Below are 18,351 nucleotides of genomic sequence, written 5' to 3'. Positions count from 1 at the left end.
AACTCACCTCCCAATTGACTTGACCCTCAACCCTACTGTACCTAATAACCTTGCTCTTATTCACATTTACTCTTAACTTTCTTCTTCCACACACTTTACCAAACTCAGTCACCAGCTTCTGCAGTTTCTCACATGAATCAGCCACCAGCGCTGTATCATCAGCGAACAACAACTGACTCACTTCCCAAGCTCTCTCATCCCCAACAGACTTCATACTTGCCCCTCTTTCCAAAACTCTTGCATTTACCTCCCTAACAACCCCATCCATAAACAAATTAAACAACCATGGAGACATCACACACCCCTGCCGCAAACCTACATTCACTGAGAACCAATCACTTTCCTCTCTTCCTACACGTACACATGCCTTACATCCTCGATAAAAACTTTTCACTGCTTCTAACAACTTTCCACCCACACCATATATTCTTAATACCTTCCACAGAGCATCTCTATCAACTCTATCATATGCCTTCTCCAGATCCATAAATGCTACATACAAATCCATTTGCTTTTCTAAGTATTTCTCACATACATTCTTCAAAGCAAACACCTGATCCACACATCCTCTACCACTTCTGAAACCACACTGCTCTTCCCCAATCTGATGCTCTGTACATGCCTTCACCCTCTCAATCAATACCCTCCCATATAATTTACCAGGAATACTCAACAAACTTATACCTCTGTAATTTGAGCACTCACTCTTATCCCCTTTGCCTTTGTACAATGGCACTATGCACGCATTCCGCCAATCCTCAGGCACCTCACCATGAGTCATACATACATTAAATAACCTTACCAACCAGTCAACAATACAGTCACCCCCTTTTTTAATAAATTTAACTGCAATACCATCCAAAGCTGCTGCCTTGCCGGCTTTCATCTTCCGCAAAGCTTTCACTACCTCTTCTCTGTTTACCAAATCATTTTCCCTAACCCTCTCACTTTGCACACCACCTCGACCAAAACACCCTATATCTGCCACTCTATCATCAAACACATTCAACAAACCTTCAAAATACTCACTCCATCTCCTTCTCACATCACCACTACTTGTTATCACCTCCCCATTTGCGCCCTTCACTGAAGTTCCCATTTGCTCCCTTGTCTTACGCACTTTATTTACCTCCTTCCAGAACATCTTTTTATTCTCCCTAAAATTTAATGATACTCTCTCACCCCAACTCTCATTTGCCCTTTTTTTTCACCTCTTGCACCTTTCTCTTGACCTCCTGTCTCTTTCTTTTATACATCTCCCACTCAATTGCATTTTTTCCCTGCAAAAATCGTCCAAATGCCTCTCTCTTCTCTTTCACTAATACTCTTACTTCTTCATCCCACCACTCACTACCCTTTCTAATCAACCCACCTCCCACTCTTCTCATGCCACAAGCATCTTTTGCGCAAGCCATCACTGATTCCCTAAATACATCCCATTCCTCCCCCACTCCCCTTACTTCCATTGTTCTCACCTTTTTCCATTCTGTACTCAGTCTCTCCTGGTACTTCCTCACACAGGTCTCCTTCTCAAGCTCACTTACTCTCACCACCCTCTTCACCCCAACATTCACTCTTCTTTTCTGAAAACCCATACAAATCTTCACCTTAGCCTCCACAAGATAATGATCAGACATCCCTCCAGTTGCACCTCTCAGCACATTAACATCCAAAAGTCTCTCTTTCGCACGCCTGTCAATTAACACGTAATCCAATAACGCTCTCTGGCCATCTCTCCTACTTACATAAGTATACTTATGTATATCTCGCTTTTTAAACCAGGTATTCCCAATCATCAGTCCTTTTTCAGCACATATATATATATATATATATATATATATATATATATATATATATATATATATATATAAGTTGCTAGAAGCAGTGAAAAGTTTTTATTGAGGATGTAATGCATGTGTACGAGTAGGAAGAGAGGAAAGTGATTGGTTCTCAGTGAATGTTGGTTTGCAACAGGGGTGCGTGATGTCTCCAAGGTTGTTCTATTTGTTTATGGATGGGGATGTTAGGGAGGTGAATGCAAGAGATTTGATGAGAGGGGCAAGTATGCAGTCTATTGTGGATGAAAGGGCTTGGGAAGTGAGTCAGTTGTTGTTTGCTGATGATACAGCGCTGGTGGCTGATTCGGCTGAGAAACTGCAGAAGCTGTTGACTGAGTTTGGTAAAGTGTGTGAAAGAAGAAAGGTGAGTGAATGTAGGTTTGCGGCAGGGGTGTGTGATGTCTCCATGGTTGTTTAAATTGTTTATGGATGGGGTTGTTAGGGAGGTGAATGCAAGAGTTTTGGAAAGAGGGGCAAGTATGAAGTCTGTTGGGGATGAGAGAGCTTGGGAAGTGAGTCAGTTGTTGTTCGCTGATGATACAGCGCTGGTGGCTGATTCATGTGAGAAACTGCAGAAGCTGGTGACTGAGTTTGGTAAAGTGTGTGAAAGAAGAAAGTTAAGAGTAAATGTGAATAAGAGAAAGGTTATTAGGTACAGTAGGGTTGAGGGTCAATTCAATTGGGAGGTGAGTTTGAATGGAGAAAAACTGGAGGAAGTGAAGTGTTTTAGATATCTGGGAGTGGATCTGGCAGCGGATGGAACCATGGAAGCGGAAGTGGATCATAGGGTGGGGGAGGGGGCGAAAATTCTGGGAGCCTTGAAGAATGTGTGGAAGTCGAGAACATTATCTCGGAAAGCAAAAATGGGTATGTTTGAAGGAATAGTGGTTCCAACAATGTTGTATGGTTGCGAGGCGTGGACTATGGATAGAGTTGTGCGCAGGAGGATGGATGTGCTGGAAATGAGATGTTTGAGGACAATGTGTGGTGTGAGGTGGTTTGATCGAGTAAGTAACGTAAGGGTAAGAGAGATGTGTGGAAATAAAAAGAGCGTGGTTGAGAGAGCAGAAGAGGGTGTTTTGAAATGGTTTGGTCACATGGAGAGAATGAGTGAGGAAAGATTGACCAAGAGGATATATGTGTCGGAGGTGGAGGGAACGAGGAGAAGAGGGAGACCAAATTGGAGGTGGAAAGATGGAGTGAAAAAGATTTTGTGTGATCGGGGCCTGAACATGCAGGAGGGTGAAAGGAGGGCAAGGAATAGAGTGAATTGGAGCGATGTGGTATACAGGGGTTGACGTGCTGTCAGTGGAGTGAATCAAGGCATGTGAAGCGTCTGGGGTAAACCATGGAAAGCTGTGTAGGTATGTATATTTGCGTGTGTGGACGTGTGTATGTACATGTGTATGGGGGGGGGTTGGGCCATTTCTTTCGTCTGTTTCCTTGCGCTACCTCGCAAACGCGGGAGACAGCGACAAAGTATAAAAAAAAAAAAAAAAAAAATATATATATATATATATATATATATATATATATATATATATATATATATATATATATATATATATGTATATGCTGAAATGTATAGGTATGTATAAGTGCGTGTGTGGACGTGTATGTATATACATGTGTATGTACGTGGGTTGGGCCATTCTTTTGTCGGTTTCCTTTCGCTACCTCGCTACCATGGGAGAGCAACAAAGTATAATAGATAAATAAATATAAAAAATATAAAATAATAATAATTATATAATATACTTAATCGCTGACTCCCACATTAGTGAGGTACCCCAAGAAAACAGATGAAATAATAGCCCAACCCAACCACATACACATGTATATACATATATGCCCTCACACACACATATACATTTCAATTCATTTTTTTTATTACTTTGTCGGTCTCCCGCATTAGCAAGGTAGCACAAGGAAACAGATGAAAGAGTGGCCCAACCAACCCACGTACACATGCATATACATACACATCCACACACGCATATATACATACCTATACATTTCAACATATACGTATATGTATACATACAAAGATATATACATACAAATACATGTACGGAAAGGATCACAATTTTGCACATGATCAAGATATTCCTATGAGTCCACGTGTTTCATTTTCCCCGTGGACTCATAGGAATACACATGTACATAATTCAAACCTGCTGCCTTTACTCATTCCCATCGCCATCCCGCCACACATGAAACAGTATCCCCCTCCCCCTACATGTGCGCCACAAAGCGCTAGGAAAAGATAACAAAGGCCACATTCATTCGCACTCAGTCTCTAGCTGTCATGTATAATGCATCGAAACCACAGCTACCTTTCCACATCCAGGCCCAACAAAACTTTCCATGGTTTACCCCAGACGCTTCACATGCCCTGGTTCAATCCACTGACAGCACATCGACCCCAGTATACCACATCATTCCAATTCATTCTATTCCTTGCATGACTTTCACCCTCCTGCAAGTTCAGGGTCCAATCACTCAAAATCTTTTTCACTCCATCTTTCCACCTCCAATTTGGTCTCCCACTTCCCCTTGTTCCCTCCACCTGACATATATCCTCTTTGTCAATCTTTCCTCACTCATTCTCTACATGTGACCAAACCACTTCAGCACACCCTCTTCTGATCTCTCAACCACACTCTTTTTATTACCACACATTACCACACGTTCTCACCTTCCACACATTCTTCAATGCTCTCAGAACCTTCGCCCCATCCCCCACCCTGTGACTCACCTCCACTTCCATGGCTCCATCCGTTGCCAAGTTCACTCCCAGATATCTAAAACACTTCACTTCCTCCAGTTTTTCTCCATTCAAACTCAGCTCCCCATCTACTTGTCCCTCAATCCTACTGAACCTAATAACCTTGCTCTTATTCACACTTACTCTTAGCTTTCTTCTTTCACACACTTTACCAAACTCAGTCACCAGCTTCTGCAGTTCCTTGCCCGAATCAGCCACCAGCGCTGTACCATCAGCGAACAACTGACTCACTTCCCAAGGACTCTCATCCAGAACAGACTGCATACTTGCCCCTCTTTCCAAAACAATAATATTGTTTGAGGACAATATGTGGTGTGAGGTGGTTTGACTGAGTAAGTGATGAAAGGGTAAGAGAGATGTATGGGAATAAAAAGAATGTAGCTGAGAGATCAGAAGAGGGTGTGTTGAAATGGTTCTGACATAAGGAGAGAAAGAGTGAGGAAAGGTTGACAAAGAGGACATATGTGACAGAGGTGGAGGGAACAAGAAGTGGGACACCAAATCGGAAGTGGAATGATGGAGTGAAAAAGATTTTGACCGCTTGGGTAAGAGGCGTGCATGGAATAGAGTGAACTGAACCTATGCAGGATACAGAGTCGACATGCTGTCAATGGACTGAACCAGGGGAAGTGAAATGTCTGGGGTAAACCGTAGAAAGGTCTGTCGGGCCTGGATGTGGAGAGGAAGCTGTGGTTTCAGTGCATTACATATGACAGCTAGAAACTTTGTGAACAAGTGCCTTTTGTGTCTTGTTTTCCTAACACAGGGTGGTGATGCTGTTTGCTGTAGGGCAAGGTGGTGCTGGGAATGGATGAAGGCAAGCAAGTATGAATATGTGAATGGGTATATATGTATATGTTTGCATGTGTATGCATATGTATACAAGTTGATATGAATATATAGGTATGTGTATGTGTGTATGAGTGGATGGGTCTTTCTTTGTCTGTTTCCTGGGGCTACCTCGCAGACATGGGAAAAAGCAATCAAGTACAATAAAAATAGGTATAATAAACAATAAATAGTAGTAGCTGGAAGAAAGCCAACAACCAGGGAGGTACATTACCAGTACTACCCGCCTGGGTTTCAACAGGTGATAGTGAGGACTGTGCAGTGTGCCAGCACTTCAATGGTTGTCACGTTACTTCCTATGACCCAGGTAGTTGCTCTTTTCTTTCTGCCTCACCCACACATGGACTACTGGCATTCTACCCACAAACATAATCTCTTCTTGTCATATATAACACTTGACAACACTTTAACTTACACACCTCATTCTTCACAACTCAATATTTACCTGCAGTGAGCACAATGTGCCAGCCGTTCCTTTTGGCAAAATGGAAGGAGTAATAAGTAGAAATAGTAGATGAGAAGATATAGGTAAGAACGTAAGGTAGAAACATTAGGTAGTAGTCTGTAAGAACATTAGGTAGGAGCCTCTGCAAACACTGTGCTAGAGGTGCCCTTTACCACTGGCCTGTTAGGGGTGAGGCACTAAAGGCTAAGAAGCGACACTGGAGTTCACTAGTAATGGAGACTCTATGGCCATGTCCACCCCCTTGAAGGAGTTCCAGTTGGAAAAGGTGGCACAGATACAAATATATTCATAGGTAAATAATAATAATAATAATATCAATAATAACAATATCAATAATCATAATAATAATAATAATAATAATAATAATAATAATCATAATAATAATTATCCCTGGGATAGGGGAGAAAGAATACTTCCCACACATTCCTCGTGTGTCATAGAAGGCGACTAAAGGGGACGGGAGCGGGGGGCCAGAAACTCTCCCCTCCTTGTATTTTAACTTTCTAAAAGGGGAAACAGAAGAAGGAGTCACGCAAGGAGTGCTCATCCTCCTCGAAGGCTCAGATTCAGGGTGTCTAAATGTGTGTGGATGTATCCATGATGAGAAAAAAGGAGAGTTGGGTAGTATGTTTGAGGAAAGGAACCTGGATGTTTTGGCTCTGAGTGAAACGAAGCTCAAGGGTAAAGGGGTAGAGTGGTTTGGCAATGTCTTGGGAGTAAAGTCAGGGGTTAGTGAGAGGACAAGAGCAAGGGAAGGAGTAGCACTACTCCTGAATCAGGAGTTGTGGGAGTAAGTGATAGAGTGTAAGAAAGTAAATTCTAGATTGATATGGGTAAAACTGAAAGTTGATGGAGAGAGATGGGTGATTATTGGTGCATATGCACCTAGGCATGAGAAGAAAGATCATGAGAGGCAAGTGTTTTGGGAGCAGCTGAATGAGTGTGTTAGTGGTTTTGATGCACAAGACCAGGTTATAGTGATGGGTGATTTGAATGCAAAGGTGAGTAATGTGGCAGTTGAGGGAATAACTGGTATACATGGAGTGTTCAGTGTTGTAAATGGAAATGGTGAAGAGCTTGTAGATTTATGTGCTGAAAAAGGACTGGTGATTGGGAATACCTGGTTTAAAACGCGAGATATACATAAGTATACGTATGTAAGTAGGAGAGATGGCCAGAGAGCGTTATTGGATTATGTGTTAATTGACAGACGCACGAAAGAGAGACTTTTGGATGGTAATGTGCTGAGAGGTGCAACTGGAGGGATGTCTGATCATTATCTTGTGGAGGCGAAGGTGATGATTTGCAGGGGGTTTTCAGAAAAGAAGAGAGAATGTTGGGGTGAAGAGAGTGGTGAGAGTAAGTGAGCTTGGGAAGGAGACTTGTGTGAGGAAGTACCAGGAGAGACTGAGTACAGAATGGAAAAAGGTGAGAACAAAGGACTTAAGGGGAGTGGGGGAGGAATGGGATGTATTTAGGGAAGCAGTGATGGCTTGCGCAAAAGATGCTTGTGGCATGAGAAGAGTGGGAGGTGGGTTGATTAGAAAAGGTAGTGAGTGGTGGGATGAAGAAGTAAGATTATTAGTGAAAGAGAAGAGAGAGGCATTTGGACGATTTTTGCAGGGAAAAAATGCAAATGAGTGGAGAGGTATAAAACAAAGAGGCAGGAGGTTAAGAGAAAGGTGCAAGAGGTGAAAAAGAGGGCAAATGAGAGTTGGGATGAGAGAGTATCATTAAATTTTAGGGAGAATAAAAAGATGTTTTGGAAGGAGGAAAATAAAGTGCATAAGAGGAGTGAGCAAATGGGAACTTCAGTGAAGGGGGGTAATGGGGAGGTGATAACAAGTAGTGGTGATGTGAGAAGGAGATGGACTGAGTATTTTGAAGGTTTGTTGAATGTGTTTGATGATAGAGTGGCAGATATAGGGTGTTTTGGTCGAGGTGGTGTGCAAACTGAGAGGGTTAGGGAGAATGATTTGGGAAATAGAAAAGAGGTAGTAAAAGCTTTACGGAAAATGAAAGCCAGCAAGGCAGCAGGTATGGATAGTATTGCAGTGGAATTTATTAAAAAAGGGGGTGACTGTATTGTTGACTGGTTGGTAAGGTTATTTAATGTATGTATGATTCATGGTGAGGTGCCTGAGGATTGGCGGAATGCTTACATAGTGCCATTGTACAAAGGCAAAGGGGATAAGAGTGAGTGCTCAAATTACAGAGGCATAAGTTTGTTGAGTATTCCTGGTAAATTATATGGGAGGGTATTGATTGAGAGGGTGAAGGCATATACAGAGCATCAGATTGCGGAAGAGCAGTGTGGTTTCAGAAGTGGTAGAGGATGTGTTGATCAGGTGTTTGCTTTGAAGAATGAATGTGAGAAACACTTAGAAAAACAAATGGATTTGTATGTAGCATTTATGGATCTGGAGAAGGCATATGATAGAGTTGATAGAGATGCTCTGTGGAAGGTATTAAGAATATATGGTGTGGGAGGCAAGTTGTTAGAAGCAGTGAAAAGTTTTTATCGAGGATGTAAGGCATATGTACGTGTAGGAAGAGAGGAAAGCGATTGGTTCTCAGTGAATGTAGGTTTGCGGCAGGGGTGTGTGATGTCTCCATGGTTGTTTAATTTGTTTATGGATGGGGTTGTTAGGGAGGTGAATGCAAGAGTTTTGGAAAGAGGGGCAAGTATGAAGTCTGTTGGGGATGAGAGAGCTTGGGAAGTGAGTCAGTTGTTGTTCGCTGATGATACAGCGCTGGTGGATGATTCATGTGAGAAACTGCAGAAGCTGGTGACTGAGTTTGGTAAAGTGTGTGAAAGAAGAAAGTTAAGAGTAAATGTGAATAAGAGCAAGGTTATTAGGTACAGTAGGGTTGAGGGTCAAGTCAATTGGGAGGTAGGTTTGAATGGAGAAAAACTGGAGGAAGTGAAGTGTTTTAGATATCTGGGAGTGGATCTGGCAGCGGATGGAACCATGGAAGCGGAAGTGGATCATAGGGTGGGGGAGGGGGCGAAAATTCTGGGAGCCTTGAAGAATGTGTGGAAGTCGAGAACATTATCTCGGAAAGCAAAAATGGGAATGTTTGAAGGAATAGTGGTTCCAACAATGTTGTATGGTTGCGAGGCGTGGGCTATGGATAGAGTGGTGCGCAGGAGGATGGATGTGCTGGAAATGAGATGTTTGAGGACAATGTGTGGTGTGAGGTGGTTTGATCGAGTAAGTAACGTAAGGGTAAGAGAGATGTGTGGAAATAAAAAGAGCGTGGTTGAGAGAGCAGAAGAGGGTGTTTTGAAATGGTTTGGGCACATGGAGAGAATGAGTGAGGAAAGATTGACCAAGAGGATATATGTGTCGGACGTGGAGGGAACGAGGAGAAGAGGGAGACCAAATTGGAGGTGGAAAGATGGAGTGAAAAAGATTTTGTGTGATCGGGGCCTGAACATGCAGGAGGGTGAAAGGAGGGCAAGGAATAGAGTGAATTGGAGCGATGTGGTATACCAGGGTTGACGTGCTGTCAGTGGATTGAATCAGGGCATGTGAAGCGTCTGGGGTAAACCATGGAAAGCTGTGTAGGTATGTATATTTGCGTGTGTGGACGTATGTATATACATGTGTATGGGGGTGGGTTGGGCCATTTCTTTCGTCTGTTTCCTTGCGCTACCTCGCAAACGCGGGAGACAGCGACAGAGAAAAAAAAAAAAAAATAATAACAATAAGGTGAAGATTTGTATGGGTTTTCAGAAAAGAAGAGTGAATGTTGGGGTGAAGAGGGTGGTGAGAGTAAGTGAGCTTGGGAAGGAGACTTGTGTGAGGAAGTACCAGGAGAGACTGAGTACAGAATGGAAAAAGGTGAGAACAATGGAAGTAAGGGGAGTGGGGGAGGAATGGGATGTATTTAGGGAATCAGTGATGGATTACGCAAAAAATGCTTGTGGCATGAGAAGAGTGGGAGGTGGGTTGATTAGAAAGGGTAGTGAGTGGTGGGATGAAGAAGTAAGAGTATTAGTGAAAGAGACGAGAGAGGCATTTGGACGATTTTTGCAGGAAAAAAATGCAATTGAGTGGGAGATGTATAAAAGAAAGAGACAGGAGGTCAAGAGAAAGGTGCAAGAGGTGAAAAAAAGGGCAAATGAGAGTTCAGGGTGAGAGAGTATCATTAAATTTTAGGGAGAATAAAAAGATGTTCTGGAAGGAGGTAAATAAAGTGAATAAGACAAGGGAGCAAATGGGAACTTCAGTGAAGGGCGCAAATGGGAAGGTGATAACAAGTAGTGGTGATGTGAGAAAGAGATGGAGTGAGTATTTTGAAGGTTTGTTGAATGTGTTTGATGATAGAGTGGCAGATATAGGGTGTTTTGGTCGAGGTGGTGTGCAAAGTGAGAGGGCTAGGGAAAATGATTTGGTAAACAGAGAAGAGGTAGTAAAAGCTTTGCGGAAGATGAAAGCCGGCAAGGCAGCAGGTTTGGATGGTATTGCAGTGGAATTTATTAAAAAAGGGGGTGACTGTATTGTTGACTGGTTGGTAAGGTTATTTAATGTATGTATGACTCATGGTGAGGTGCCTGAGGATTGGCGAAATGCGTGCATAGTGCCATTGTACAAAGGCAAAGGGGATAAGAGTGAGTGCTCAAATTACAGAGGTATAAGTTTGTTGAGTATTCCTGGTAAATTATATGGGAAGGGTATTGATTGAGATGCATCACATGCCCTGATTCAATCCATTGACAGCACATCGACCCCAGTATACCACATCAATCCAATTCACTCTATTCCTTGCCCGCCTTACACCCTCCTGCATGTTCAGGCCCCGATCACTCAAAATCTTTTTCACTCCATCTTTCCACCTCCAATTTGCTCTCCCACTTCTCCTCGTTCCCTCACCTCTGACACATATATCCTCTTTGTCAATCTTCCCTCACTCATTCTCTCCATGTGCCCAAACCATTTCAAAACACCCTCTTCTCCTCTCTCAACCACGCTCTTCTTATTTCCACACATCTCTCTTACCCTTACATTACTTACTCGATCAAACCACCTCACACCACATATTGTCCTCAAACATCTCATTTCCAGCACATCCACCCTCCTGCGCACTACTCCAACCATATCCCATGCATGGCAACCATACAACATCGTTGGAACCACTATTCCTTCAAAAATACCCATTTTTGCTTTCCAAGATAATGTTCTCGACTTCCAAACATTCTTCAAGGCTACCAGGATTTTCACCCCCTTCCCCACCCTATGATCCACTTCCGCTTCCATGGTTCCATTCGCTGCCAGATCCACTCCCAGATATCTAAAACACTTTAATTCCTCCAGTTTTTCTCCATTCAAACTTACCTCCCAATTGACTTGACCCTCAACCCTACTGTACCTAATAACCTTGCTCTTATTCACATTTACTCTTAACTTTCTTCTTTCACACACTTTACCAAACTCAGTCACCAGCTTCTGCAGTTTCTCACATGAATCAGCCACCAGCGCTGTATCATCAGCGAACAACAACTGACTCACTTCCCAAGCTCTCTCATCCCAACAGACTGCATACTTGCCCCTCTTTCCAAAACTCTTGCATTCAACTCCCTAACAACCCCATCCATAAACAAATTAAACAACCATGGGGACATCAACCACCCCTGCCGCAAACCTATATTCACTGAGAACCAATCACTTTCCTCTCTTCCTGCACGTACATATACCTTACATCCTCGATAAAAACTTTTCACTGCTTCTAACAACTTGCCTCCCACACCATATATTCTTAGTACCTTCCACAGAGCATCTCTATCAACTCTATCATATGCCTTCTCCAGATCCATATATGCTACATACAAATCCATTTGCTTTTCTAAGTATTTCTCACATACATTCTTCAAAGCAAACACCTGATCCATGAATCCTCTACCACTTCTGAAACCACACTGCTCTTCCCCAATCTGATGCTCTGTACATGCCTTCACCCTCTCAATCAATACCCTCCCATATAATTTGCCAGGAATACTCAACAAACTTATACCTCTGTAATTAGAGCACTCACTCTTATCCCCTTTGCCTTTATACAATGGTACTCTGCACACGTTCCGCCAATCCTCAGGCACCTCACCATGAGTCATACATACATTCAATAACCTTACCAACCAGTCAACAATACAGTCACCCCCTTTTTTAATAAATTCCACTGCAATACCAACCAAACCTGCTGCCTTGCCAGCTTTCATCTTCCGCAAAGCTTTTACTACCTCTTCTCTGTTTACCAAATCATTTTCCCTAACCCTCTCACTTTGTACACCACCTCAACCAAAACGCCCAATATCTGCCACTCTATCATCAAACACATTCAACAAACCTTCAAAATACTCACTCCATCTCCTTCTCACATCACCACTACTTGTTATCACCTCCCCATTAGCCCCCTTCACTGAAGTTCCCATTTGTTCCCTTGTCTTACACACTTTATTTACCTCCTTCCAGAACATCTTTTTATTCTCCCTAAAATTTAATGATACTCTCTCACCCCAACTCTCATTTGCCCTCTTTTTCACCTCTTGCACCTTTCTCTTGACCTCCTGTCTCTTTCTTTTATACATCTCCCACGCATTTGCATTTCTTCCCTGCATAAATTGTCCAAATGCCTCTCTCTTCTCTTTCAATAATAATCTTACTTCTTCATCCCACCACTCACTACCCTTTCTAATCATATATATATATATATATATATATATATATATATATATATATATATATACATATATATATATATATATGTATATATATATTTAGACACCCCAATCCGAGTGTACGAGGAGAATGAGCACTCCCCGCGTGACTCCTTCTGTTTCCCATTTTTTAGAAAGTTAAAATTACAAGGAGGGGAGGATATCTGGACCCCCGCTCCCGTCCCCTCTAGTCGCCTTCTACGACACATGAGGCGTGTGGATGTAACCAAGATGTGAAAAAAGGAGAGATAGGTAGTATGTTTGAGGAAAGGAACCTGGATGTTTTGGCTCTGAGTGAAACGAAGCTCAAGGGTAAAGGGGAAGAGTGGTTTGGGAATGTCTTGGGAGTAAAGTCAGGGGTTAGTGAGAGGACAAGAGCAAGGGAAGGAGTAGCACAACTCCTGAAACAGGAGTTGTGGGAGTATGTGATAGAATGTAAGAAAGTAAATTCTCGATTAATATGGGTAAAACTGAAAGTTGATGGAGAGAGATGGATGATTATTGGTGCATATGCACCTGGGCATGAGAAGAAAGATCATGAGAGGCAAGTGTTTTGGGAGCAGCTGAATGAGCGTGTTAATGGTTTTGATGCACAAGACCGGGTTATAGTGATGGGTGATTTGAATGCAAAGGTGAGTACCTTTGCAATGTGGCAGTTGAGGTAATAATTGGTATACATGGGGTGTTCAGTGTTGTAAATGGAAATGGTGAAGAGCTTGTAGATTTATGTGCTAAAAAAGGACTGGTGATTGGGAATACCTGGTTTAAAAAGCAATATATACATAAGTATACGTATGTAAGTAGGAGAGATGGCCAGAGAGCGTTATTGGATTACGTGTTAATTGACAGGCGTGCGAAAGAGAGACTTTTGGATGTTAATGCTGAGAGGTGCAACTGGAGGGATGTCTGATCATTATCTTGTGGAGGCTAAGGTGAAGATTTGTATGGGTTTTCAGAAAAGAAGAGTGAATGTTGGGGTGAAGAGGGTGGCGAGGGTAAGTGAGCTTGGGAAGGAGACTTGTGTGAGGAAGTACCAGGAGAGACTGAGTACAGAATGGAAAAAGGTGAGAACAATGGAAGTAAGGGGAGTGGGGGAGGAATGGGATGTATTTAGGGAATCAGTGATGGATTGCGCAAAAGATGCTTGTGGCATGAGAAGAGTGGGAGGTGGGTTGATTAGAAAGGGTAGTGAGTGGTGGGATGAAGAAGTAATAGTATTAGTGAAAGAGAAGAGAGAGGCATTTGGACAATTTTTGCAGGGAAAAAATGCAATTGAGTGGGAGATGTATAAAAGAAAGAGGCAGGAGGTCAAGAGAAAGGTGCAAGAGGTGAAAAAGAGGGCAAATGAGAGTTGGGGTGAGAAAGTATCATTAAATTTCAGGGAGAATAAAAAGATGTTCTGGAAGGAGGTAAATAAAGTGCGTAAGACAAGGGAGCAAATGGGAACTTCAGTGAAGGGTGCAAATGGGGAGGTTATAACAAGTAGTGGTGATGTGAGGAGGAGATGGAGTGAGTATTTTGAAGGTTTGTTGAATGTGTTTGATGATAGAGTGGCAGATATAGGATGTTTTGGTCAAGGTGGTGTGCAAAGTGAGAGGGTTAGGGAAAATGATTTGGTAAACAGAGAAGAGGTAGTAAAAGCTTTGCGGAAGATGAAAGCCGGCAAGGCAGCAGGTTTGGATGCTATTGCAGTGGAATTTATTAAAAAAGGGGGTGACTGTATTGTTGACTGGTTGGTAAGGTTACTTAATGTATGTATGACTCATGGTGAGGTGCCTGAGGATTGGCGGAATGCATGCATAGTGCCACTGTACAAAGGCAAAGGGGATAAAAGTGAGTGCTCAAATTACAGAGGTATAAGTTTGTTGAGTATTCCTGGTAAATTATGTGGGAGGGTATTGATTGAGAGGGTGAAGGCATGTACAGAGCATCAGCTTGGGGAAGAGCAGTGTGGTTTCAGAAGTGGTAGAGGATGTGTGGATCAGGTGTTTGCTTTGAAGAATGTATGTGAGAAATACTTAGAAAAGCAAATGGATTTGTATGTAGCATTTATGGATCTGGAGAAGGCATATGATAGAGTTGATAGAGATGCTCTGTGAAAGGTATTAAGAATATATGGTGTGGGAGGCAAGTTGTTAGAAGCAGTGAAAAGTTTTTATCGAGGATGTAAGGCATGTGTACGTGTAGGAAGAGAGGAAAGTAATTGGTTCTCAGTGAATGTTGGTTTGCGGCAGGGGTGTGTGATGTCTCCATGGTTGTTTAATTTGTTTATGGATGGGGTTGTTAGGAAGGTACATGCAAGAGTTTTGGAAAGAGGAGCAAGTATGAAGTCTGTTGTGGATGAGAGAGCTTGGGAAGTGAGTCAGTTGTTGTTCGCTGATGATACAGCGCTGGTGGCTGATTCATGTGAGACTGTAGAAGCTGGGTTGGGCCATTTCTTTCGTCTGTTTCCTTGCGCTACCTTGCAAATGCGGGAGACAGCGGCAAAAAAAAAAATATATATATATATATATATATATATATATATATATATATATATATATATATATAAATATATATATATATGAAGGAGGTAAATAAAGTGCGTAAGACAAGGGAGCAAATGGGAACTTCAGTGAAGGGTGCTAATGGGGAGGTGATAACAAGTAGTGGTGATGTGAGGAGATGGAGTGAGTATTTTATTTATTTTATTTATTATTTTGCTTTGTCGCTGTCTCCCGTGTTAGCGAGGTAGCGCAAGGAAACAGACGAAAGAATGGCCCAACCCGCCCACATACACGTGTATATACATACACGTCCACACACGCAAATATACATACCTATACATCTCAATGTACACATATATATACACACACAGACATATACCTATATACACACGTACATAATTCATACTGTCTGCCTTTATTTGTTCCCATCGCCACCTCGCCACACATGGAATAACAACCCCCTCCCCCCTCATGTGTGCGAGGTAGCGCTAGGAAAAGACAACAAAGGCCACATTCGTTCACACTCAGTCTCTAGCTGTCATGTAATAATGCACCGAAACCACAGCTCCCTTTCCACATCCAGGCCCCACACAACTTTCCATGGTTTACCCCAGACGCTTCACATGCCCTGGTTCAATCCATTGACAGCACGTCAACCCCGGTATACCACATCGTTCCGATTCACTCTATTCCTTGCATGCCTTTCACCCTCCTGCATGTTCAGGCCCCGATCACTTAAAATCTTTTTCACTCCATATTTCCATCTAAAATTTGGTCTCCCAATTCTCCTCGTTCCCTCCATCTCTGCCACATATATCATCTTGGTCAATCTTTCCTCACTCATTCTCTCCATGTGACCAAACCATTTTAAAACACCCTCTTCTGCTCTCTCAACCACACTTTTTATTTCCACACATCTCTCTTACCCTTACATTACTTACTCGATCAAACCACCTCACACCACATATTGCCCTCAAACATCTCATTTTCAGCACGTCCACCCTCCTGTGCACAACTCTATCCATAGCCCACACCTCGCAACCATACAACATTGTTGGAACCACCATTCCTTCAAACATACCCATTTTTTATATATATATATATATATATATATATATATATATATATATATATATATATATATATATACATATACATATATACACAGAGATATGCATGTATACACATCTACATAATTCATTCTTGCTGCCTTTATTCAGAGGAAGCAAGGCAATTAAAGAGTGTGTGTGTAACTGATATGCTTAAAATAAACTCAATACATGAATGATATATTCACTTTTTAGCTTATTGAGTGTGATATCCTTATGGCAGGTGAGCGGAACAATAATGCTGTTGGGCAGGAGGCAGTCGAGGATGATACATGTTGACATTTGACGTCTACCCCAAAGTTCATTACACAAAGGTGCCATCATTCCACCATCCTACTGCTGGTAGACATTCCTTCATGGTGGAGAGATCTTCATATCCTTCATGAGAAAATACAAAAGGCAAACATTACTTTTAAAATACTAAGTTAATCAATGAGTTAACTTGAATCATTGGTAGTATGTATATCACTAAGAAATGAGGTGCACTTCATTTCAAAGGCAGTACCAAGACATGTAAAAAGGTCATCTGGATGACATTACTCAATGAGACCTTAACTGGGGCAGTAAAAGATAAATTCATATCAACAAGATTTAAGAAAGAGATCCACAAAGACATTCTTTGTTGACACTCAACACTGTCATTTATGTTGCATTTGCTCAATGTCGTCATCACAGGTCTTCTCCTACAGAGCAAGGTGAGTCTCAGCTGATGAGGTGGGTGACTGGCTGACCAAGCTGTGGGTTGCATAGGCCATGGTCCATAGATCTATGCAACCATCTCAACCTGACCTGGGTAATACACTTTGTATATATATCGTCTTAATATTCTCCAATATACACCCTACAGCCTTTCTGATAAGTACAGGAAATGTGCTGAAAAGCCTTATACCCTGGATGTTACGGGGTTTTCCTTCGATGCTTCCTGCAATTTTTCAAAATGCATTCTAGACCATTTTAAATGTAAATAATATGCTCCTCCCTCTGTGTCCAAAGACTATGGTCTTAATGATTCTGTAAGACATTGGTCAAGGGTTGGGGATCCCACAAGTGTAAACCTCCTTCTCCCTACGGTACAAACAGGTAATTTATTTTGGTAATTAATTACGACACAAATCGTAAACTGTCATAACCCAGTCTAATGTAGCTTGTCTCATGAAACACGCTGCCCTTGGACACTAACTGTTATCACTAAGTACTTACTTTAGAATTTCTCTGGTACATTTGAAAATAATTTCCCATATGGGTGTCCCGTGTCACCAATTAAATGGCTAGAAATGTGGCGATAACTCAGGAAACAATTCGAACTTGGAGCTTACCTCACAACACCTCAACAAAACCCAGCGCCTACCACCACGGTCAAACGTTTTCCTATTTCTTACACAGATTCATATAAATTATAAATTTTGGGGGTCTAATCATAGAAATAAATTAATAGATGTTAACCCGTAATATAAGGGAATAGTGTAAGGGCTATGGAGAATAATATACGCAATTTATACATAACATAAACAATGATCTGCCTCTTACCTGGGACTCTCCACTCAGCGGTAACTTTAAATGTCTGGTGAACAAATTTATTATATCAATTTTTCGTATTTTTTCTTCTCACTCTCAATTCTTCATATATATATATATATATATATATATATATATATATATATATATATATATATATATATATATGTGTGTGTGTGTGTGTGTGTCCCAACGTTATAGTTGAAGACTAGAGCTATTATACTTCATGACGTAAGTGGTGCAGGTAGTTGTGGCCGCCACCATTAGAGCAATATATTTGTTCTCACTGTAACGTGATGGAGATCATGAAGATCAGCACAACGTAAGTGATTCACTGTAGTTACATGACCCACCACTACGGCTGCTAATCGTGCTAGAGGACCATATAAATTGATCAATTGCACGTGATAATAAGAAGACTGGTGAGTGGAGCATTACGATCAAGCAGCGAGTGCTGTGTTATGCTATGCTGTGTTATGCTATACTGTGCTATGCTATGCTATGCTCTGCTATGCTATGCTGTGCCTCAGTGTGTCCGGTGCCTCGCCAGACCCACAAGTGGTGGTTACCTCCAGCCCGGAT

General features: G+C 41.9%; 1 protein-coding gene across 3 annotated transcripts in view; it reads right to left on the bottom strand.

Moving 5' to 3' along the window:
• The window catches only part of LOC139751360 (phosphatidylinositol 4,5-bisphosphate 3-kinase catalytic subunit alpha isoform-like), a 230,685-nt gene extending 212,783 nt beyond the window's left edge, over positions 1-17,902 (bottom strand). Inside the window, exons 1-2 of one of the 3 annotated variants that reach the window (XM_071666721.1) lie at positions 17,782-17,902; positions 16,443-16,632 (exon numbers count right to left, since the gene is read on the bottom strand). In XM_071666721.1, coding sequence (XP_071522822.1) covers positions 16,443-16,578 — 136 coding nt within the window. In that variant the 5' untranslated portion in view covers positions 16,579-16,632; positions 17,782-17,902. Of the gene's footprint in view, positions 1-16,442; positions 16,633-17,454; positions 17,621-17,781 lie in introns of those variants that run through there. The other 2 variants (XM_071666722.1, XM_071666720.1) reach the window with 2 other exon arrangements.
• Positions 17,903-18,351: the final 449 nt, after the last annotated feature.

The sequence above is a fragment of the Panulirus ornatus genome, chromosome 11 (genome assembly GCF_036320965.1).
Source record: "Panulirus ornatus isolate Po-2019 chromosome 11, ASM3632096v1, whole genome shotgun sequence".
Lineage (NCBI taxonomy): Eukaryota > Metazoa > Arthropoda > Malacostraca > Decapoda > Palinuridae > Panulirus > Panulirus ornatus.
Note: the sequence above shows the minus strand (reverse complement) of the source record. Positions and strands in the feature narration are given on the sequence as shown.